General features: G+C 38.2%; 1 protein-coding gene across 1 annotated transcript; it reads right to left on the reverse strand.

The window, feature by feature from the left end:
* Positions 1-2778: 2778 nt before the first annotated feature.
* LOC143883719 (SPX domain-containing protein 3-like) lies at positions 2779-11758 on the reverse strand. The gene is made up of 3 exons (XM_077387038.1): positions 11263-11758; positions 10990-11155; positions 2779-3355 (listed from the first exon to the last, which is right to left on the reverse strand). Exons 1-3 carry the CDS (start codon positions 11731-11733, stop codon positions 2973-2975), a joined length of 1020 nt encoding a protein of 339 aa, XP_077243153.1. The 5' UTR covers positions 11734-11758; the 3' UTR covers positions 2779-2972.
* Positions 11759-23708: the final 11950 nt, after the last annotated feature.

Here is a 23708-nt window from a genome sequence, read left to right on the forward strand (position 1 = left end):
TGATGTTTTAATGCATGAAATGGAGATTCAAGCAATTAAACATCAATGTCAAGGATTATGGCATGGATCGAGGCTTGAACCAAATGGAGGAAATCATTTGGATCCAAAAGGAAGATGAAGGCTTGGACCTTTGATGGAGATCATGTAGAGCAAAAGAATTAAAGAGATGATCCATGAAGGCAAAGAAGACTTGAAGTGTTGAAGACAAAGAGAAGATCAAGTGTCTTTCAAGTCTTATAGATTGTATTAACCCAGTCTTCACTTAGGGTTTTAAGAGGCACCAAAGTCACCCTAAATAAGTCCTAGAATATTTGCTTAGACTAATGATAAAAGGCCTAAAAAGGACAATGCAAATTGGTATAAATTGGACTTGAAATGATGGACCAGACTTCTGGTTAGACGTCTGGTCAATCATCTGTGCACCAACAGAATGTGTTTTTGCATTTTAGTCTGGACCAGACGTCTGGTGCGCAAAATATAGCCATTGGAGGTCATAACGACTAGTTTTCAAAGGGTTCACAATTGACCAAAATGCCCTCAAATGGCTAGTTTTGGTCCTTGCATATATATCTTTTCTTTGCTTGAGAGGATTATGGTAAGCTTACACTTGTATCCTTTGAGAGGATTTTGTTTTTCTTTTTGAAACTTTGTAAACGGCGAGTGTGGAGACGTGTAGCCATCTCCGGGGAAAGTGTAGGAGATGTAGAGCTATCTCGGATTGCAATTGGGTTGATTCCCCTCCGTTAAGGGAATCGGTTAGTGAAGTCTTCGAAGATACCGAAGAAGTGGAGTAGGCCTTGGTGTGGATCCTTGGACCGAACCACTATAAAAATCCACGGTGCACTCTATCCTTACTCTTTTCTTATCTTCGTGTGTGCATTGTGTTTTAGCTTCTATTGTGCCTAATTGTTTTAATTTGTTAATGTTTTTAAATTTTTAATTAACGTGGGCAGATTTTTTTCTAAAACCCAATTTCCCCCTTCTTGGGTTGTCATCTACGGCCTAACATTGAAATTTCATTTGGTATATGAACTACGGCTCTTGATTTTTAAAGTCTTAACTGGTTAAGAGTTAAAAGATCTTTTGCTCTTGGCACCCTATGGATTTTAATGTTGGCCACTCTATCGCTATCCCTCCATCATTTAATGGAAGTAATTATGGGGAATGGAAAACCCGTATGTAGTTTTTCTTAGGATCTTTGGATGTAGAAATTCTAGAAGTGGTGAAAAATGTTTTTTTTTAAGAAATGGGGAAAAATGATTTGAAATTGGATGATTTAAATGTTAAATCTATAACTGCAATTTATTGCTCCTTGTCTCCTCATGTGTTTTTGAGAGTGTCAAATTGTAAAGATGTGTGATCTACACAAAAGGACAAGGGAAAATATTAAGGATTTCCCTTGTTCGAGGCTTTCGATCTCCTTCTCCAAGAGTTAAAGCCGACGTGTGATCTTCTTTGCCAACAAACCTGCAAAAGTGTCCCATGCCTCCTTTTGTGTCGTTGTATCTAAGATGCGGACAAGCATGTCATCTTCAACCGATTGCTTGAGTGCGTAGAGTGCTCTTTCGGCCATGTCGTTCCACTTCGTCTTTTCTCCGGCATCAGTTGGCAGCTGAAAGATCCCACATTGGAAAGGGAGGAAAAGTTACTGGGCTATATATGTGGATTTTTCCTCTTCCTATGTAGACGCATTTGCAGCATCTCCAAGGGGCGGGCCCTGCGGAGTGGGTCGTGCACGGTTAGTGCTGCTGGAAAACAAAATCGGGGAGGGTAGATGACCCAGAACCGGACATTATCTACATAGTGGGCTCGGGACGTGACATAATGGTATCAGAGAGGGACCTCCCATCCAGTACGGTGTGCCAGAGAGGACGCTGGGCCCTAAGGGGGTGGGGGGGTGGGGTGGATTGAAAGATCCCACATCGAAAAGGGAGGAAAAGTTACTGGGCTATATATGTGGATTTCTCCTCTCCTTATATAGACGCGTTTTCAGCATCTCCAAGGGGCAGACCTCGCGGAGTGGGTCGGGCACGGTTAGTGCTGCTGGAAAACAAAACCGGGGAGGGTAGATGACCTAGAACCGGACAATATCTACACAATGGGGTCGGGGCGTGACAGCAGTTCCGTGCTTTCTCCACAAGTCACGTCCCACAACTCGTGCCCTTGTAAATACAACTCCATGCATACACGATTTCCATAATTCATAGTTGGAGTTGTTGATCTTTCTTGAAAATGAGAAACTCGAGTCACCAGCCATCTTCTTCTTTCAAGTCTCCTTCGATGTGTAAGATCAAGATTGCCTAATAGTGAATCCTTAATCAGATCTTTGAATCCTCCTAGGTTGCTCTGATACCAATTGTAGAAGAAAAGAGATCAAAGCAAGAAGATGAAAACTAAAAAGCAAAACTAAAACACAAACAGAGAGAGAGAGAGGAACTTTTCTCATGAATATATATAAAAGAAAATTACACAATACACCTCATGTTTTGCGCTCTTCCCTATTTATAGACGAAGATAAGATAGATTCCTACTCTAGTTCAACTCTTATAATCCAATCAAAATACAATTGTACTAAAAACTAGTTTTCATATCCTACTCAAACTCAACCACCTAACAAATATTAGATAAGATAAACTCTAACCTTCTAGAAACCAACCTAACCTAATCCTAATCTAATTGGCCCCATCGGCCCTACCCCTCCGGTGGTTATGCAAAGAGTCACGATGACTCTCAACATGAATAGAACATTTTGCTTTCGAAATAATCCAACACCCAAGATGAGGAAGGGAAGGATTCTTCATTAAACTCTCGAATTCACATCAGTATCTATTCTTTAATTTCTACATCGTAGTTTCATTGTGTAAACATAATATTGGGCTAAGAAACCAAATAGTTTTAGAAGAAGCCAAAAACAAAGCAGGTAGGGGATCAGTAATATCCAAGGATGTGTCATTGTAATCTCATTTCTGTATTTAGAGAATTGAAACGGGCGGGTAAAGTTGGATTGATTGAAACAGTGAAGAGTCTGGAAGGTTCAATGGAGGAAGTGAGAGGTGGCTATAAGTAGAACTGCCCCTTCTCATCTCTCGCATTGTCACAAGAGCAGCCACTGTATTCCTGAAAATGCTTTCTTCCGCTACCGCTGTCCTTGTCATTTCCTCTTCTCTTTCTTCTCTGTTTCCTTCATCCTCTGTGATCATTGGGAAAACCAATTCCATGGTGTTCTCGCATTCCTTCACGAGCTTCGAAATGAGATCTGTGGTAAAAAAAGGTTGCTGCAACACCTTCTCAATGAACGGCAATCGCAACAAGCGTCCTGTTTGCTTGTCGTACTTCTTCAAGATCTTAGCCAGGCCTGTAGTAACCAATGATTCATATTACATACATATTAAAGACGAGCACATTCTTCTCATAAAGAAATGGTTCTTAATTTTTAGAGCAAAGATCAACCTGACCCGACCCAAGCTGCAACCCCTAATTTAGAACAAAACTTAGCTCCAGACCGGTCTGGATGAACTTTCTCCAACCCCTTGCTAATAGCTTTAATAGGTGTGGATCAATTCAGGGGTTGAAATGATATTTCCACACCCCTTGCTACTAGAACTATTAGCAATTAAGGGATTGGAGGTAGTTCCTCCAGACCTCTTTGGTGCCAAGTTTTAATGCCAAGATTGCCCAAGCCAGCTAAGACCAGGAGGCCCCCATGTTAAACTTCAGTAGAACTCAAAAACTCCCTTGGAAGGGAAGGTTGGTCCAGTTGAGCCAACTAAAAGTTGGCATGTTTTCCTATTGATATAGGGATATATCATTGATATATCATGTTCTTTTACATCTAAACATAGAAAAGGTGTAAACCACACTGGTTTAGGGTCATTATATTAAAGAAGAGGTTATACTTTTAGTGCGTTTTATTAACTTTGTCATCCCCACCGAGTTAATTGTGAGTTAACTCATTTTACTATTGAGTTGAGTTAACTCGGACGAGTTTCTTGTTAACTACGCAAGTAGCTACTCATACAACTATACAAGTTGTACTAGTATGATATTTTATAATCTTTCTATTTATCGAGTAGTTCTCAGAAGCACTTTTTTATAGGAAGTCAACAGACATTCACTTTGGGAAGGAAGAAAATTAAACATAACTCTAAAAAACTACTTCTTACGAAACATATTTTTAAATTTTTCTTTATCTTAAACACTCGAATCACTACAGAAAATGACTAACAAACATAGCCAAACTTTTAAGTTCACTATTCAAATGCTCATATCTAGAACATTCTCTTAACAATCAACCTTATTTTCCATGAATGGGGCCAGGTTTTGTATAGCTAGGTCATCTTTCTTTTGTATTGCCATGAACATATATACATATATTTAAAGCCTATTTTGATATAGTATATAGTAATATACAGGTTCCTTACAATAGTTATTTGTCTAGTAAAACATATAAAATTATTTACATTTACATGGTATATATTTAAGGGAAAACTGTTTATGAGCTCGAGCTCATATAGCTTATCTGAGCTCAAGCATCAAAAACTCATGTGGGCCCTTACATGGATAGGGTGTGTACAAAAAATCAGGTCCATAGGATCATCCTCACCCATCCAAAAGTGGAGGGCAAAATGGACAGATATTGTTTCTCCACAAATCTATCCATTTTCCCCTCCATAAATGGAAGGGTTAGGATGATCCTAACTACCTGATTTTTTGTGGACACCTTATCTATGTAAGGCCTTTCAAATGAATGCTTTGGATCACCCTAAAAATGTGGGCCCACACTGTTTTGGAGCTCGAGCTCAGAAACGGTTTTCCCTATATTTAATAGCTATATAAAACTACATGTTAGAGTATTTTCAAAATAAAATGACTTTGAAAAATATTTTGAAAATAAAAGTGTGTTTTATTTCAAAATGGTGCTTGTGGAAAGAGCAAACAATATAGTCCCACATTGGAAAGTAAAATAGTTAGAGGGGAATTTATGAAGGACTTCTCACTTGTCTCCCTTGCTGTGTTGCACAAATGGGTTTTGATTGCAAGCCATGGGCTCTGGGTTGCTAGTGGCAAGAGCACGACGCATCGTCGCAAGGAGCGATTGGAGGGCTTAATTTTTTTAGATTCGATATGAACCGTTAATCCAAATTTTTGATATTGGATAGTGATCCCAAGTTGCTACGATCCGGGCCGTAATATCGCGCTCGGATATGTCCAACAACTAAACCTTGATTGGGTGTGTTTTGTTGCGTAGGATTGTGGGTAACGGCTAGTATCTGATCGGGTGTAATCTCGATTGTCGAATAATGACCATTCACGTACCAATGGTTAGGGGAAGATTAGGTGCGATCTGCTCCGCAGATTGGCGAATGATTGTGATCTAGCGGCTAAGAGGGAAAGTAGAGGTTTTACTCGAACGCGATCTAACGGTAAAATAAGCAGCCCATCATGATCAAGTGCCACCAAAGGGTGCAATTCAATGTGAAAAGGCACCAGAAAGTCTACAAAATGACCAGAAACCTATGATTTGGCCGACACTTCAAATTTATTGCCTACTCACGTGTCCTGCCGTGTCCGACACGACACGCGTGTCCACACGTGTCGACACTCCTTTGGACACTTATACTTGTATTGCTGGAAGTGTTAGTCTTAATGTGGGTGTGTGGACATGTTTTTGTACCGTGTCAAGTGTGACATTCTGTTTTTTTATTGAATATTGTGTTTACCTAATTTAGACAACTCGTATCCATGTAACACACGAATCCATATCCACAAATCATGATTACATATACTTTCTATTTTAGCCGTGTCTCCGTTTCTAAAGTTTGGGGGTTTGCCGTGTCCGACACTCCATGTCCGTGTCGACACGCGACACTCATGTCCGTGTCAACAAATCATACCCATAAACTCACCATTTCACGTGTAATTCGGAGATACAACTGGAGACTAGCAATTTATAAATTCCTAAGCAAGTTTCATTCTCTTAAAGCCTTTCCAAAATCATTTTACTCTCTCTTGAAGTTTTATTATTTTTCAGAAAAAGACACTATTATCTTACATACTTGTTAAACCCAAGGGTGATTCGAGATTTGTTTCCGTTTAGTGAAAAATGTCATCAAATAATTGGTGAAGATTCACCGGACTTCATTGTATCTTGGAAGCGAATTTGTGGTTCCCAAGCATACGAATGGTGGGGGCTAATATCGTCTTAATGAAAGTGACAACGCGCCTTGAAGCATCTCATTATTCTTTTTCCACCATCTCCACTGTCATATTTTCTACAAAACTATACATTTCTAAGGCATTACTGGTCACAAAGAAATTTACACTTTCAAGGTTTTCAATAGCCATAAAAAAATCTATATTAATATGATTTTAAATAACTACAGGCCAAGTTTTCATATACAAGTATAGATTTAGAGAAAACGGTTTCTACAGTGTAGATAAGTTATCTACACACTAGCTTAAAATACAGTGGAGAGCATATTGTTTGGGTGATCCAAACCATTCATTTGATTGGCCCTCACATAGATAGGGTGTTCACAAAAAATCAGCTCCATAGGATCATCCGATCGATTAGTTGAGGTAAAATGGATATGTATAAAACCTCACGAATCTGTCCATTTTTTGCTTCCACGGTTTGAAGGGTTAGGATGATCCTATGAAGCTGATTTTTCTGGCACACCTTATCTATGTGAGGGCCCATCAAATGAATGCTTTGGATCACCCAAACAATGTGGGCCCCCATTGTATTTTAAGCTAGTGTGTAGATAACTTATCTACACTTGTGTGTAGAAACTGTTTTCTCATAGATTTAATAGGTAAAGAAAAGTTCCGCTGCCTCTTTCTTACCTTTAAAAATTATTTGTATAGAAGAGGAAGTCTAAACTGAAGGGAGCCCTTGGAAAAGAGGTGAAAGGGCTCTCCTATTGGCTGCACATCACCACATCGCATCGCAATAGGAGAGCCCTTTCACCTCTTTTTCGCAAGGGCTCCCTTCAGTCTAGAATTCCTCTGTATTGTATAGAATATTACCAATTTTTATATTGTGCACTCGTGGAGCTGCACTCACAACAAAAATGTACAAAAGGGCTCACATGCATGGATGATCTAAACCATTCATGTGTTGGTCCACCCAAAATATGCACCGTAGGAGATCCTAACCGTTCAATTTGTGGAGATTACGATACTGTGCGGTCTATTTCAAGCCTCTCAAAATTAATAGAATCACTATTTCAAACCTACCAAAATCAAATAATTAAGGGCCCATTTTTTGGGTACGGCATATCTACTGCAGGAACCAATACATGAATTGTTTATGTCATCCATTCATGTTGGCACTGTTCAGTATAGGCGCAGTATAAAACCTCATACATAATATTATGGGAAAAATATACTTAGACCCCCTGTGGTTTCTGACACATTCAACTTAACCCCAAAAGTTTAAAAAGTTACAAGTAGACCCCCTGTGGTTTCATTGGGTTTTTTTAACTGGCCGGAGCTGACGGCGTGGAGGAAAATACCAAAATGCCCTCGTCTTCCCCAACTGAAAATTAGGGTTTTCATACTTGAAAACTAAAAATTGGGTTTGATTCAAACCCTTGTTGATTTATCAACATAAACCCTCCATTTAAGAGTTTTATTTGTCTTCATTCACATCATTATAATGATAAAACCCTAATGTTTTAGGGCTTTATTTTTTTTTGTTTTTATCAAAGTTTTTTTTTCTTGAAATGTGGGTTTGATGTAGCCATGGGGTGGGGTTCGATTGTCTGTAGTGGAGGTGACGACGGTTGCCGGAGATGGCAACGGCGGCGGTGGCGGAAGGTGGCGATGAAGGCAATGGCCGGAGGGGCGACGGCGGCTGTGGGAAATGGCGTAACCCTAATCCCTCTGCAAATGAGGGTATTTTTGTCCTCAAAATATTAACCATGGTTAGTTTTAGTCTTTCTATCAGGTTAAACTGACGGACAGTTGACGGAGGGGGTGTACTTGTCACGTTTTGAAACCACAGGGGTCTACTTGTAACTTTTTAAACTTTTGGGGTTAAGTTGAATGTGTCAGAAACCACAAGGGGTCTAAGTGTATTTTTCCCTAATATTATTTCATAAAGCGAAGAACTTTCCAAAATTTGTTTTTGTTTATTTCATTCTTTGTTTTTTGGTGGAGAATGATAGTTGTGGTGAGAGAGAGAGAGAGAGAGAGAGAGAGAGAGAGAGATTTGTTTTCTTTTTCTTTATTTTTTTCTTCCTTTTTAACGAGTGGGTACAAATTTTTCTATGTAAAATGGGTGTAAAACAAATTTTACACCCATTATTAAGTGAAAAAATGGGCATTAAAATTTGTTTTATGTCGAAGTGTAAGCTGAATGGCTATCGATCACCTAAGTTTTGATTGGCAACAAACCACATAGATTGACTCGTATGAACTACTGTCGCTTGTCTATGAAGTTATCAGGTAATAACATATCGCCACCATGCAAAGCGATTCGGACAATGCAAGATTCATGGAGATTCAGCATGCAAACGTCATCTTGAAGTGAAGTCCGAAGAATCACGAAGATCAAGAACAGAAGACCACTCAAGACGATATAGAATTTTCTATGAAGGATGTCTCTTGATAGGTTGAGTAGTTATGGCACATCGGAAGTCTCTACAATGTCTTTAAATACCCCTAGAGAGAACACTCCCCAAGTAAGTTGAATGTCCGTTGATGATTCCCCTAAAAAATGCTCTTTTAAAGTTCCAGGGAAATCACGGACGTCTGGGATTTTGGCCGACGTCCGCCTTGAGAGTAAAATAAAAACAACTGAGGGAATCGCGGACGTCCGTCTGTCACTAGGTTTGAAAATAAAAAATTGGCCGAGCCAAAGGAGGACGTCCACGAAACTGGCGGACATCTGTAATGGACCCTGGCGCGTTTTTGAAATTCAAACGGGCAGAATTGCCGTACGTCCGGACTTCGTCCTCGACACTCGTGAAGACCAAAACTTAAGGTTTCTCTTGGACTACAACTATATATACATCTTTAAAACTCTAAAACTTAACTCTTGCATTTTGTGAGCCTCCATTGTTGAGCCTTAAATCTTCACCTACATTCCTTTTGGCTATTCATTGCAAAAGAACCTACATTTATCTCTCTTTAGTGCCATTACTTATCAATCAAGAGAGGTTCATTAGGGATTCATTGTATTGTTAGTCAAGAGTTGTTCTACAAGCTTCCACTTTTGTATTAGCTTAAACAAGAGGCAAAGAATACTCATACTTCCTTTTATCCATTGTAAAGAAGGGTTGTGACCCTTGGAGAGTTTCAAGACTCGGTGATTGTAAGAAAGCCTCAAACCTGGCCATGGTGTGGTGTCCGGAATAGTGGAGAATCCCAAGGACGACAAACTTGGAAGAGTGGAGTAAGCCTTTTGAGAAGACTGAACTACTATAAAATCTTGGTGTTCATTGATGTGTGCTTCTTCTCTTCTCTCATTACATTTGGTGATTAGTAATATCTTAAATTCTACCTTCTCATTCTTAAAGTAACTAGGATTAAATTTGTTTTAAGAAGGATTGAAAAGGTGTTTCTAGTAAAAAGAAGTTTTTTCAAAACAACAAATTTTTTATTATACCCAATTCACCCCCCTTGGGTTGCTTAGTTGGATTTCAGAAAGAAACAGAGCCTTCATGGTGATCTACATGATCGTCCTGCCATTTATCTCTCCCCCTCTCCTGTAAGCACGCCCCCCAACGCGCTTTTTTCGTTGTAATCTTATTTGAAATTGATTTTAAAGTTAAAAATGATAATTTGCAAATAACAGTAATATCATTTTAAAAATGATAATAGCTACCAAAGGGACTTTAATGTTTCATATGCAAATAAGACTAAATTAAAACAATTTTCTTTGATGGCATCCAAACAGGCCCTATGTTTATAAGGTTTCAAATAACCATAGGGGACGCTAGGTTTTCCCTTTATAGGTATAATATATCTATTAATAAAAGTTCTAAATAAAGGATGACAACACTTTTACAATCAAGGGACATGCGTATTAGGAGCCCCAGGGTAATGTAAGTGAAATTAAGACCATTGATCCTATAAAACATCACGAGGCGATCCACATGGTCTTGGTCTCATCCCCAGCAGATACTACACGCACAAAATCAATAGACAAGCATTCTTTGCAGAACTCTAAATGGAGACTTAATGGATCAAAGGCCTAGGCCCATCCAATCAAGGTGTCATCAATGACATTTGGCCGGACTTGCAGTTTCCATCCGGTTGCGTAAATGAGTAGAAGTGGGGCTCAATGTATGTACTTTAGGAAGGAAGCTAAAAGTGTCTCAATATATGTATTTAAGGAAGGAAGATAAAAGTGACACTGCAAGAAATACACTAATTGACAGACTAACAAAATCCGTTGCAAAAAGGACAAAATCCATCACCATATATTGCCACGGGATTATAACCATGGTTTATTTCTGTTGCTATAAAAGATTTTCCTCTCCTAAGAGGGCGAGCCTTGGTGCAACAGTAAGGTTGCTCCATTATGACCCGGTGATCATGGGTTCGAGTCACGGAAACAGCCTCATATCCGCAAAGCAAGGGTAAGGCTGCGTACAACTAGCCCTCCCGACACTGCAATGCCCTTTTGTTTTTATTCTCCTATGTTATATGAATGCGTGAGCATAGAAATTCCTGTTTAATAATCCAAGCCATTTATACATTATGCCTTGTGACTAATAGGCCATGCCTCAAAATTCACTCACATAGAATAATTCTAGCCAATTTGTGGCCATTAAATGGACTGAGAAAACAAAGAGCCAAGAGTCATATTCATGGCCACATATTAGGGGGTCGGTGAATTTTGATGCATGGCCACCAATAGCAAGGCCTAAAGAAAAAAATGGTTTGGAGGGTGAAACAAGCGGGTCCCACTTTTACTTCTTCCTGCTCTTAAACATCAATCCTTTTAAAGATAAGGATTTAAGGGAAAAAGTGCAAAACCTGTGTAGTTAACAATGCTGTAATTCACCAAGAGCACCATTTCTCCATGGAAATTGACAATATCTTTCCTAAACATTCGCATCTGTTCTCTGTACTCAGTCTCCAAGGGCCGAGGACTGGTTGGTGCAACTGTAACCATCATCCTCTCAATCCTCTCCTTTTGTTCCTATCAATAATAAGATCACCCCACAATTTTAGTTACTTAAAATTTCCCAAAACATGAACATTGAAACAAAAATTAGAGTTGGAAAAAAAAAAAATGAAGAAATATACTTTTTGGCGGATGATGAAATCCTCTTCTTGTTCCATGAAGAAGGCGTTGAACTTATCGATCTCGGCATTCAATAAGGAGATGAAATCGGCCTCGGCCTTGCCGGATTCCGGCGATTGTAAGGTGGGTGCTAAAGAAATTAGACGTATCAACTTTTTGAGATCCTTGTATGAGAGGAATTTGTCTCTCCATTCTGGAAGAGTCTGTTCTATTTGTTGTTTCAGCCACTTTCCAAATTTCATGTCTTTTTTCTTTGTAAATTTTCTTTTGGTGGTTTTAATTTCTACGGATATTTTGGAGATTTGAAAGGGGGGAAGAAAGGAGGAATGAGAGAAGATAAGAGAGTGAGGGGTTTTGTGATGCAAGCTAAGGGGAGATGGGGCGAATATTTTCGAAGCATATGCTAAGCGTGTCGATCGAGATTGGTAAGAAAAGAAAAGATGTTTTAAGATGTTGAAACCCAAATTCCGCATATTCCATCGTGTGTATGAAGCTGCCTGAGACTTTTACTACCTTTTCTTTATTTAATAGGAGAGAGAGAGAGGGATGAGAGAGAGGGATGGAATGATTCCATGGAATCTTCCAAACGAATGATTCTAGAACTGTGAATTGATGAGGGGTAATTGGTAGTTTTGAAATTTGGTAAGTTAACGAAAGAAAATGATCATGGTCATATGCACACCTGTGTGATCATGACCATTGATCTGATGGGACATCACAAGGGGTTCTCATTAGGTTTGATCGGAGGTATAGAATCATTCAATGAGGTTGGGATCAAGGGCATTAGGTCGGGCTTGTAATGGCAAGCCAAATTCCTTTAACAAAATTGATTTTCATCTTGAAATTTTCATAATTAAAGATGGGAAATGTTATCAGCACTACTGTATTTTGATGAGTGCACTCTCACTTTATTAAAAGTACGGTATGGCCGCACCATAGGATGATCCAAACCGTCCATCAGATATACCATAGCCTAAATAGGTTGTGGCCCAAAAATCATTTCCATACGTTGATCCTAACCCTTTGATAACCCTCTAACATTCAGATCGGAGGGTTAGGATCAACGTTTGGAAATGATTTTTGGGACACCACCTATTTAGGCTGTGGCCCATCTGATGGACGGTTTGGATCATCCTATGGTGCGGCCATACCGTACTTTTAATAAAGTGAGAGTGCCCTCATCAAAATGCTGATAACATTTCCCTTAAAGATTAAATTTTAAATATATGGAACTGGCCCACTACCATGTGTGGTTGGTTTCAAAGAAGTCAACTGTAAGAGAAAGAGAGGGTCCAGGCAAACTATTTGGGAAGAAACTATGCTTATTATATCTTACGGTTTTTAGTTAGGTTGTGTTGTAGGTAAAGACCAGCGTACAATAGGAGATGGACACGTGGCACACAGAGCCCCAAACGCACCCTGGTAGAAGATTAATTTCACAGCTCAAGTGGTAGCCATAGAAACTCTAAACCCTAAAGCCGTGACTCTAATACACAGCCGTCAATGCTAAGCTTGGAACCCCGGATTCCCAGGAAACTCAGCCAGTAAGGAAAGAGTTCTATGAGGCAAGTTTCCTAACTCACCAAGACCATGGTTTTAAATTTCGGATTTCGGTGGAGACCGACACCGAAATGGGTAAAATCCAAAACGGTCATTTATTTTGTCCGAAATTTTGGAATTTCGGTCGAAATTTCGGTTTTTCCGAAATTTCACCCAAAAATTCTTTTTTTTAAATATTAATTTAATATTTCACCGAAATTTCGACCGAAATTTAATATTGAATAAAATAATAGTTTTGGGTTTGGTACCAGATTTCGGTCAAAATTTAAAAATTTCAAGGTCCGAAACCGGTAACGAAACCGAAATTTTAAACCTTGACCAGGACTCTATGAAATACCCCAAAATGTGGAGTATTTTTGTTCGACCCGTGATTGGTAAAAACCCCATAGGTAGAGGGGTAAATTAGTCCATCAGAGTTTAAGTAAAACCTAACCTTAAAAATACGTTATAAATTGTATTGTTGTTGTAAATGTCTGATTTTACAACTGCAGAAACCTTAGCCGCCATGGAAGAAACCCTAGATAGAAGGAGAGAACAACCCGTGGAAGAAGAGCAAAAGAGGGAGCCATTTGAAGGAGAACCGTTGTTGGGAAACTTAGATTGAGGTAAGGAATTAATCTGGTTAGAGAGTTAGGGATTGATTTTCATTCACCTTGTAAATACTTAGGCTTCGTTCAGTTACATTCATTGGTCAGAAAACTTAGGGAAATGACATGGCAAAAAGAAAAAGAAATGAAATACAAAAGAAAAAGAAAAGAGAAAAATGGGCATTTAGTTGTTAAGAAAAGGAACGTAAATAACCCATTTTGTCATCATTGTTGTTTTGTTCAGTGCAAAAAACCCAAACCCACTACAGATGCCAGACATTCTGCTTTCGCAGACGATAGATAGAACTTTCCAATTACCAAGCCGCTGTGGCAGAGCTTCTGCTCCTTCGAATTAGAGGACGAGCTCCTCTGGTCAGCGAATCCATCGTGGTTAGGGTTTTGGAGAGAGACAATAAAATGGTAATAGGCAGATGAGGGCTTAGGTTTTGGCAAAAAAAGAAGACAAAAATGGGCGAGAGTTGGGTTTGATACTTTGGGGCACGATAGTGCAAGGGAGGGGTTTCTACAAATGGGGTTTCTTCCATGGGGTTCTGTTAGTATTTTTATACTAAAATTAAAAAGAGTCTTTTGCTTTTTGGAAAGATTCCCTTTACTTTTGAAACTTCCCACCCAAAATTTGAAGGTTTCAAATTGATTTTCACCCTTGTACTTTTCCCACCAAGAATTCAAATGTTTTGAAGAGAACTCTCATACCTCTTTGAAAAGATAGTTCAAGATGGGAAAGTGAGAAAGATTTCTACACCCATATAAGAGGGAGGGTTGAGACAAAGGCTTGAGCCTTTCAAGGGCATTCAATTTGGTTGCCTTTGGAATTTTACAAAGAGAACAAAGAACAAATTATAAAAACACACACACACGCGCGCGCACCGAGCCGAGCCGTGGTGGGTGGTTGGGTTTTGAGTTTGGCTTAAACGGGATTATCTTTCTAATCACGAAGAGTTGTGTCTCTTTGTTAAACGTGTTTGTTAAAACCCTTCTTAAAACGTTTTAACAAACGGCTCTATTTTTTAAATAACGTTTTAAGAGTTGTAACTCTACGGGTTTTAAGAGGTGTGTACGTTTATTAAAGGGTGTCTTTAACAGACACGTTTTGCTTATAAATTCGGATCATTATCAACGTTTTTTAATACACAGTTCTCTCTGTCTTCTCTCACTGTTCATAACATAATATTGTTTTCTTACTATTCTTAACTGAACGGTGCTATTTCTTTCTTCTGTTCTTAACAGAACAATGCTCTCTTCTTCTGTTCTTTTCTATTATTTTATTTTTTGGGCAATTGGAGTGTTCATCGTCTGGTTCAGATCTATCTGATTGTGCACTTTAGATAGATATCGACGATGCGTCGGGCTGTTGTTTCCTGGGGGTGATTGTGTTCGAATCTGTTGCACCGGGTTTCTCCGCAGAGGCGCAAATTCACCTTAAAGAGAGCGACCAGTCCGTGCCTCATCTCGCAACATCGAAAAGGTTTCATCTAATTATTTAATTTCTGTTTTTCCAGAAAATTCAGAAATCAGGTACGCCATAAGTTTATATTTAGAGAAAAATTTCACAACAATTTTAAGGTGAATTTTCGTTTCTGTTTTCCTCTTTCTAAAATATGGCATCCCCTGATGAGCTTATGTCGGATTCTTCAAATCTGAACAAGCCTTTTCGATTCAGTGGTGCTAATTTTAAGAGATGGAAGAAGAAATTTTTTTTTCTATTTATCCACTAAGAAAGTAGCCCATGTTTTAGATGACCCAAGGCCTTAGAGATCAGAACTTGAACCAGTTAGGTCTGTCATGAAAAAGAATTGGAAAGACTCTGATTTCCTTTTCCAAATTTTATTCTAAATTGCCTCTCCGATGAACTATATGATTTTTATAGTGACTGTAAGGATTCCATTACACTTTGGGAAGCCTTACAGAAGAAGTGTGATACGGAAGAGGCCGGGTCTAAAAAATATGTGCTTAGCAAGTATTTTAGATATTATATGGTAGCTGAGAAGATGGTGATTTCTCAAACCCACGAGTTGCAAAAACTTGTTCACGACATCATTGTAGAAGGAATGACTATAAGTGAACAATTTCAAATTGCAGCCGTGATTGACAAATTACCTACTTCTTGGAAAGAATTTAGAAATTTCATTCTTCATAAAAATAAAGAACTATCGATGGAGGGTCTTCTTGTTCGTCTTCGGATAGAAGAAGAAAACCGTAACCAAGATAAGAAAGAAGGGAATACTGAAAATGTAACTAATGTGAATGCCATTTCTGTTGTTAATAATCAAAACCAGAAACCGCAAGTGAATCTGAAGCCCAAAAAGAAGTTGAAGAAAAAGCAACAGAACCAAAACCGGGGTACCTTTAAACGTCAGAACCAAAACACAACTTCTGGAAAGAATGACTATTCCAAAGTTGTGTGTTATGTTTGTGGTTTCAAAGGTCATATTGCACGGATGCGTCGACGTAAGAAGAATGCGCCAGGCCCTCTAGCCAACGTGACAGAAGAGCCACTTGTGGCTATGATCACTGAAGTTAATATCGTTGGAGGATCTGAAGGGTGGTGGGTCGACACTGGTGCGTCCCGTCATGTGTGTTTTGACAGGAAGTGGTTCAAGACGTATGCTCCTGCAGATAATGAGAAGAAGGTGCTTCTAGGGGACTCGCATACTACAAAGGTACTTGGTGTTGGGGACGTTGAGCTTTGCTTCACTTCAGGGCGAAAAGTGATGCTGAAGGATGTTCTTTATACTCCAGACATGAGGAAGAACTTAGTTTTTGATTTTCTTCTTAACAAGGCTGGTTTTAAACAAACCATAGAGTCTGACCAGTATGTTGTAACCAAGTTTGGGTCCTTTGTTGGTAAAGGATATGCATGTGATGGAATGTTCAAACTGAATGTTGAAATAATGAATGAAAGTGATTCTTCTGTTTACATGCTTTCTTGTGTTAATTCATGGCATGCTAGGTTGTGTCATATAAACAAAAAATATGTACATAATATGAGTGTATTAGGTATGATTCCTAAAATAGTATTAGAAGATTTTTAAAAATGTGAAACATGTAGTAGGGCTAAAATTTCTAGAAAACCTTTCAAAAGTGTTGAAAGGAATTCAGAACTTTTAGACTTAGTCCATAGTGACATATGTGAATTAGATGGTATCTTGACCCGTAGTGGTAAAAGATACTTTATAACCTTTATAGATGATTTTTCTAAGTATACAATCATCTGTTTAATTAGACATAAGAGTGAAGCCTTAAAAATATTTAAGGAATACCTATTAGAGGTTGAAAACCAATTCAATAGAAAGATTAAGAGACTAAGAAGTGATAGAGGAGGTGAATATGAGTATTTAGAATTCACTGACTTTGTTAAATCATTAGGAATTATACATGACACAACCGCTCCTTACTCCCCCGCCTCAAATGGGGTTGCAGAAAGGAAAAATCGAACACTAGTAGAACTTACGAATGCTTTACTCCTAAGTTCAGGAGCCCTTTCTAACTTATGGGGAGAAGCAATTCTTACTTCCTACTATGTTCTTAATAGAATTCCTAATTATAAAACTAAAGTCTCACCTTTTGAATTATGGAAAAATAGGAAACCCAATGTGAGTTATTTTAGAGTTTGGGGCTGTTTAGCCTATGTAAGGCTTCCTGATATTAAGAGACCCAAATTAGGAAGTAGAGCCATAGAGTGTGCTTTTATGGGGTACTCACTTACAAGCAAAACATATAGGTTTTTAGACCTTAATAATAGTGTAATAATAGAGTCGGTGGATGCTGAATTCTTTGAAGATAAGTTTCCTTTTAAATCTAGACATAGTGGGGGTACTGTGACTATTGGAGATAGTAGGGGTACCAAGCCTAGGTTAGAGGCAAATCCTGAAGTTGAGATTGAACCTAGGCGAAGTAAAAGACGTAAAATAGCGAAGGATTTTGGCTCTGATTTCTATGTCTTTAGTTTAGAGGGAGATCCTTTTTTTTTAGAGGAAGCCTTATCCTCTTCAGATGCCGATTTTTGGAGAGAAGCCATCAATGATGAGATGGAGTCATTGATGTCAAACCGGACTTGGAAACTAGTAGATTTACCACCAGGATTTAAGACCATAGGATGTAAATAGGTTCTTAGAAGAAAATTGAGACCAGATGGAACCATAGACAAATATAAAGCCATGCTTGTTGCTAAAGGCTTTAGGCAAAAAGAAAATATAGACTTCTTTGATACATACTCTCCAGTTACTAGGATTACATCCATTAGAGCTTTGATTGCAGTGGCTGCAATCCATAATCTGGTAATTCATCAAACGGATGTAAAGACAACCTTTTTAAATGGTAGTCTAGAAGAGGAGATATATATGGACCAACCTAGTGGTTTCATATCTCCAGGTCAAGAAAATAAAGTATGTAAGTTGATGAAGTCACTGTATGGTCTTAAACAAGCACCAAAACAGTGGCATGAGAAATTTGATAATGTCATTATATCAAATGTTTTAAAATCAATGAAAGTGATAAATGTATATATTATAAGTATTTTGATACTTATTGTATTATTATTTGTTTATATGTGGCTGATCTTTTAATTTTTGGTTCAAACTTAAGAGTGGTTAAAGAAACCAAAAATTTGTTAATGCAAAACTTTGACATGAAAGATCTAGGAGAAGCTAATGTAATTTTAGGGATTAAAATTACAAGAACTGATAGTGGTATATCTTTAGATCAGTCTCATTATATAGAAAAGATACTTAAAAAGTATAAGTACTTTGATTGTAATCCAGTATGTACTCCTTTTGATCCTAGTATTAGATTGTATTCTAATGAAGGCGATAGTGTTAATAAAAAAGAGTATGCTAGTATTATTGGTAGTTTAAGGTATGCTACAGATTGTACCAGCCCTGATATAGCATATGCGGTAGGCATATTATGTAGATATACTAGTAATCCAAGTATAGAACACTGGAATGCTATATCACGAGTCATGAAATACCTTAAACGAACCATTAATAATGGGATTCACTACCAGAGATTTCCTGCTGTCTTAGAGGGTTTCAGTGATGCCGATTGGAATACTAGATTCCAAGGCTACCACTGGTTGTGTTTTCACTATTGGTAGTGGTGCAGTTTCTTGGAGATCTAAGAAACAAACTATTATTGCTCAGTTCACTATGGAATCTGAGCTGATTGCTCTAACCTCTGCGTGTGAAGAGGCTAGTTGGTTAAGAAACTTTTTATCTGATATACCTATTTGGGAAAGACCTGTTCCCTCTGTTTTGATTCACTGTGACAGCACGCTGCTATTGGAAGAGTACATAATAAGTACTATAATGGAAAGTCACGACAGATACGGCGAAAGCACAATACTGTGAGAGAGTTGATCTCTAATGGATCAGTCACCATTGACTTTGTGAGATCTGGTGATAATTTGGCAGATCCCTTAACTAAGGCCTTGTCAAGGGAGAAAATCTGCAATATATCAAGGGGGATGGGACTAAAGCCCATTTGTAAGTAGTTACCTATGATGGATACCCAACCTAGGGAATGGAGATCCCAAGAACTAGGTTTTCAATGGGAAAAACGAGTCATAGTGTAATTAGTGGACGATCATGCTGATTTCGAGTTTATCTCAATGTCCATCCCTATGGTGTAAACCACGCATGATATCCTGAAGCGTTTGTAAGGTTGAGTTATTACTCTTAATGAGATCTATAGCTTGTATGAGTGGGATGTCTAGGCTACAGGAGCATCCTTGATAGACTCACCTACATGTTAGCGCGGAAGTGGGCCGCTTCCAAAAGAGAAGAGGGCTTATTCTCTTATGCTTACATGGAAACTGGGATGTAGCACATGGCCATAATGTGTGAGCTTTTTGGAACCAATTGAATACTTTAGTATCATGTGTGTGGTGCACGTCTCTCTGTACCCAAGGATTGTAGTTCAAGACATAGTCACTATCAATTCCTTACAGTTATAATGCACTAACACTAGGTAAAGGTTCAAGACATAGTCACCTTTATTATACGTGATACTTTGCTGATTGCTTAGCGTTAAGTTTTACTCGTAATTTTTCTATTAAAATAAGTGGGGGATTGTTAGTATTTTTATACTAAAATTAAAAAGAGTCTTTTGCTTTTTGGAAAGATTCCCTTTACTTTTGAAACTTCCCACCCAAAATTTGAAGGTTTCAAATTGATTTTCACTCTTGTACTTTTCCCACCAAGAATTCAAATGTATTGAAGAGAACTCTCTTACCTCTTTGAAAAGATAGTTCAAGATGGGAAAGTGAGAAAGATTTCTACACCCATATAAGAGGGAGGGTTGAGACAAAGGCTTGAGCCTTTCAAGGGCATTCAATTTGGTTGCCTTGGGAATTTTATAAAGAGAACCAAGAACAAATTTAAAAAAAACACACACACACACACGCGCGCGCGCGCCTAGCCGAGCCGTGCTGTGTCAGAACGTGGGCGTGGGAGCGGGTGCGTGGTGCGTGGTGGGTGGTGTGTGGTGTGTGGTTGGGTTTTGAGTTTGGCCTAAACGGGGTTATCTTTTTAATCACCAAGAGTTGTGTCCCTTTGTTAAACGTGTTTGTTAAAACCATTCTTAAAATGTTTTAACAAACGGCTCTATTTTTTCAATAACGTTTTAAGAGTTGTAACTTTAGGGGTTTTTAGAGGTGTGTACGCTTATTAAAGGGTGTCTTTAACAGACACGTTTTGCTTATAAATTCAGATCATTATTAACGTTTTTTAATACACAATTCTCTCTGTCTTCTCTCACTGTTCATAACATAATATTGTTTTCTTACTGTTCTTAACTGAACGATGCTATTTCTTTCTTCTGTTCTTAACAGAACAGTGCTCTCTTCTTCTTTTCTTTTCTACTGTTTTATTTTTTGGGCAATTGGAGTGTTCACCGTCTGGTTCAGATCTATCTGATTGTGCACTTCATATAGATATCGACGGTGCGTTGGGCTGTTGTATCCTAGGGGTGATTGCGTTCGAATCTGTTGCACCGGGTTTCTCCGCAGAGGCGCAAATTCACCTTAAAGAGAGCGACCAGTCCGTGCCTCATCTCGCCGTATCGAAAAGGTTTCATCTAATTATTTAATTTCTGTTTTTCCAGACAATTCAGAAATCAGGTATGCCATAAGTTTATATTTAGAGGAAAATTTCACAACAGTTTCTACAAATGCGTTTCTGACATAGGGTTTGGGGTTGGTGATTAGAACAAGTGAAGAAACTAGTAAGAATTGGGGGATAAGAGTGCAGGCAGGGGTTTCTGCAAACAGAGTTTCTGCCATGGGGTTTTGGGATTTGCATAAGGCAAGAGACGAAGGTGGGTTGTAAAAAGTGAGAAAAGAAAAAATCATTGGAAAATTATCAAAATCAGTTGCTGAGCGATGGATTTTGGTGGGTGGAAAGTTCATTGCCACATCAACTATTAAGGAATCCACGTCATTTTCCTTCTCGGCTTTTATTGTCAACAGAATGCACAATTTTTTGTCTTTTAGCTGAAATGGAACATTTTCCTTTTCTTTTCCCACAAGCTATGCAACAGAACGGAGCCTTAGTGATTTTGGAAAGAAAGTAAGGGTTTTCTCCTTAGGATTCATCGTCCTCGAGTTTCAGACAAACATGTTGGACTAGTTAGAGTCCTCTTGTTGTTAGCGTTCAAAAGGGACCAACCTCGCCCGATTTTGACGAAAGACGAGAGAGTTATGGTGATTCAAAGTTGAAAAAGAGGAGAAAACTCATGGAATCGAAAAAAAAAGCCAAAAATCACCTATTCGATCGACCAAGACCCCTTCAGGCGACCGAAGGATCCTCTTGGTTTTTTTTTTTAAATTTTTTCTGAGAATCCCAATTCGGTCGAACGAATGGGGGTCCTTCAACCAAACCTGGGGATTTGTCTGGAGTTGTTTTAGCACGATCTGGGTTCCGACAGTGTACTTCACCGGATCTGAACACCCTGTTTATCAATCTTCTTAAGTAGAAATTTTTGAAAAGTTTCTTGATCTTTATATTAATTAAGATTTTAAAAATTTTAAAGAGAAAAGATAATTGCAACCCCATTCGGATATGCCGAAGGCAATTCCGTTTCAAGACCCCCATATTTTAATGGTTCAAATTACGGGTATCGGAAAACAAGGATGATTTTCTTTTTACAATCATTAGATTATGAAGTGTGGGAATTAATTGAAAATGGTTACATTGCTCCCACAAGTGAGAGAAGTGAGTCGTCGGCCGCTCAAAAGAAGAGAGCCATATTGAATGCTAAAGGAGTAAACACAATCTTTTGTGCTCTATCTCCCGAGGAATTTAATCGGGTTTCCACTTGTAAAACGGCTAAGGAAATTTGGACAACCCTTGAAATCACTCATGAGGGGACTTCTCAAGTCAAGAAATCCAAAGTAAATATATTAGTTAGTGACTTTGAGGCTTTCACCATGAATGATTGTGAATCTATATTCGACATGTATACTCATTTTACTAACGTTGTTAATGAGCTGGAAGGGTTAGGTAAAACATATACAGGTCTAGAATTGGTGAATAAGCATCTCTTCCACCAAGTTGGGATGCTAAAGTCACCGCTATTGAAGAATCAAAACACCTTGACAATATAGAGTCGGAGGAGCTGGTTGGCTCTTTATCACCCATGAGATGGAAATGAAGAAAAGGGAAGAAAAGATGAAGCTCTTGGAGAAAGACAAAAATAAAGAAAAATCTCTTGCCTTCAAGGACAAGGAATCATCTTCCTCATCATCCTCAAGGGCCAATAGTAAAGAGAAGAAGGCCTTCAAAAGATTTAAGAAGATGTGGAGGAAGAAAGAAAAGAAAGAAAAAAAAGGAGGACCCAATGAGATGTTTTGAATGTAGCAAGCCCGGACACATAAGGCCTGAATGCCCTCTCCTAAAGAACAAAAAGAAAAAGTATGGGAAGAAGCATAGAGCACACGCAGTAAATTAGGACGGGCTTAGTGTGAGCAATAGTTCATCATCAAGTGAGAGCTCCAAGGAAGAAAAATTAAATATATATGCATCTCGACCCGGAAAGAAGACCCTAATGTGTGTTTCATGGCCGACATTGAAGACAAATGAGGTAAGCTCACATCACTCTTCAAGTTCTAATTCTAGTGATAATGATATGTCATATGATGAGGTTTGTAAAACATTGGATTCACAAATGAGTAGAAATAAGGTTTTAAAAAGAAATCTTTCCCATATTGAAAAAGAACTTGAAACATTAAAATTAGAATTTTCTTCCAAGTTTGAAGCTTAAGCCCAATTGAAAAATGATTTAAGGCTTGAAAATGATACCCTTAAGAGTCACTTGGGTGAACTTGAATCATAAGTTTTGAGATTTCAAAACATGGCAAGTCCATCCAAGTCCTTTGAAGATAAAAAATTTGAGTTTTTAAAATAATTAAGTCATCTTCAAAATAAAAATGAGAGGCTTAGGGTATGTCTATACGGATTTATGAATGGAGATTAGATTATAGACATTATCCTTAAGAAGGATAGTTCTAGGCCTAAACGTGTTTATTATGATAGAACTAGTCTTGCTAATCCCTTAGTTAGATGCCATTATTGTGGCCTTCATGGATATTATCAATTTCAATGTGCATCTAATTTAAGTAGGGATAGCTATGGGACCAAGAAAGCTTGGACTCCCAAATCCCCAAATTGATTTCATTTTGAAATTGGCATAGATTAAGGGCTTGTGCTTATTTTTTGAATATCTTTTGGTATTTTAAAGCCCAAGGTTCCAAGTTATGTTTGTAGTCATTTACCTTGGCATTTCTAGTGTTTAATTCAGCCCACTTAAGTTAAATTTGTATTTTTTATAGGGGTGCTTATTTTGTCTAAGGGGTAGAGTTATTGACCTTTTAATTAAAACCCCATATTGATTAAACCCCTCCTTAATTGAATTTGATAATTAAAAGGGGGAGTTGTAGTTTGCATAATTTCTTTGATTTAGGGAGAGCTTAATAATTGAAAATTTTATTCCCTTTAATTGTCTTTTGCCCCAACTTTTTGTTGATGCCAAAGGAGGAGAGAATTGCTATGCTTTATTGGAAAATCTCTTGGGATTGTCTTCATTAAAAAGGGGGAGAAGGTACGCCCCATGGTTTCCACCTTGGCATTTCCTTCTTGTTTTGATGATTCCAAATACAAGTGATTTTGAGTCACTAATGTGTTTGATTGTCTTTAGTTGTAGATCTCATTAGTGTGCATTCAAGGAAGCTTGGATCAAGGCTAATAAGCTCTAATTGGACCATATTTAGAGTGCCAAAGTCATTG

Source organism: Tasmannia lanceolata, unplaced genomic scaffold, assembly GCF_043159265.1.
Source record: "Tasmannia lanceolata isolate RefF3 unplaced genomic scaffold, GAP_Taslan_0.1 ptg000008l, whole genome shotgun sequence".
Taxonomy (NCBI): Eukaryota; Viridiplantae; Streptophyta; class Magnoliopsida; order Canellales; family Winteraceae; genus Tasmannia; species Tasmannia lanceolata.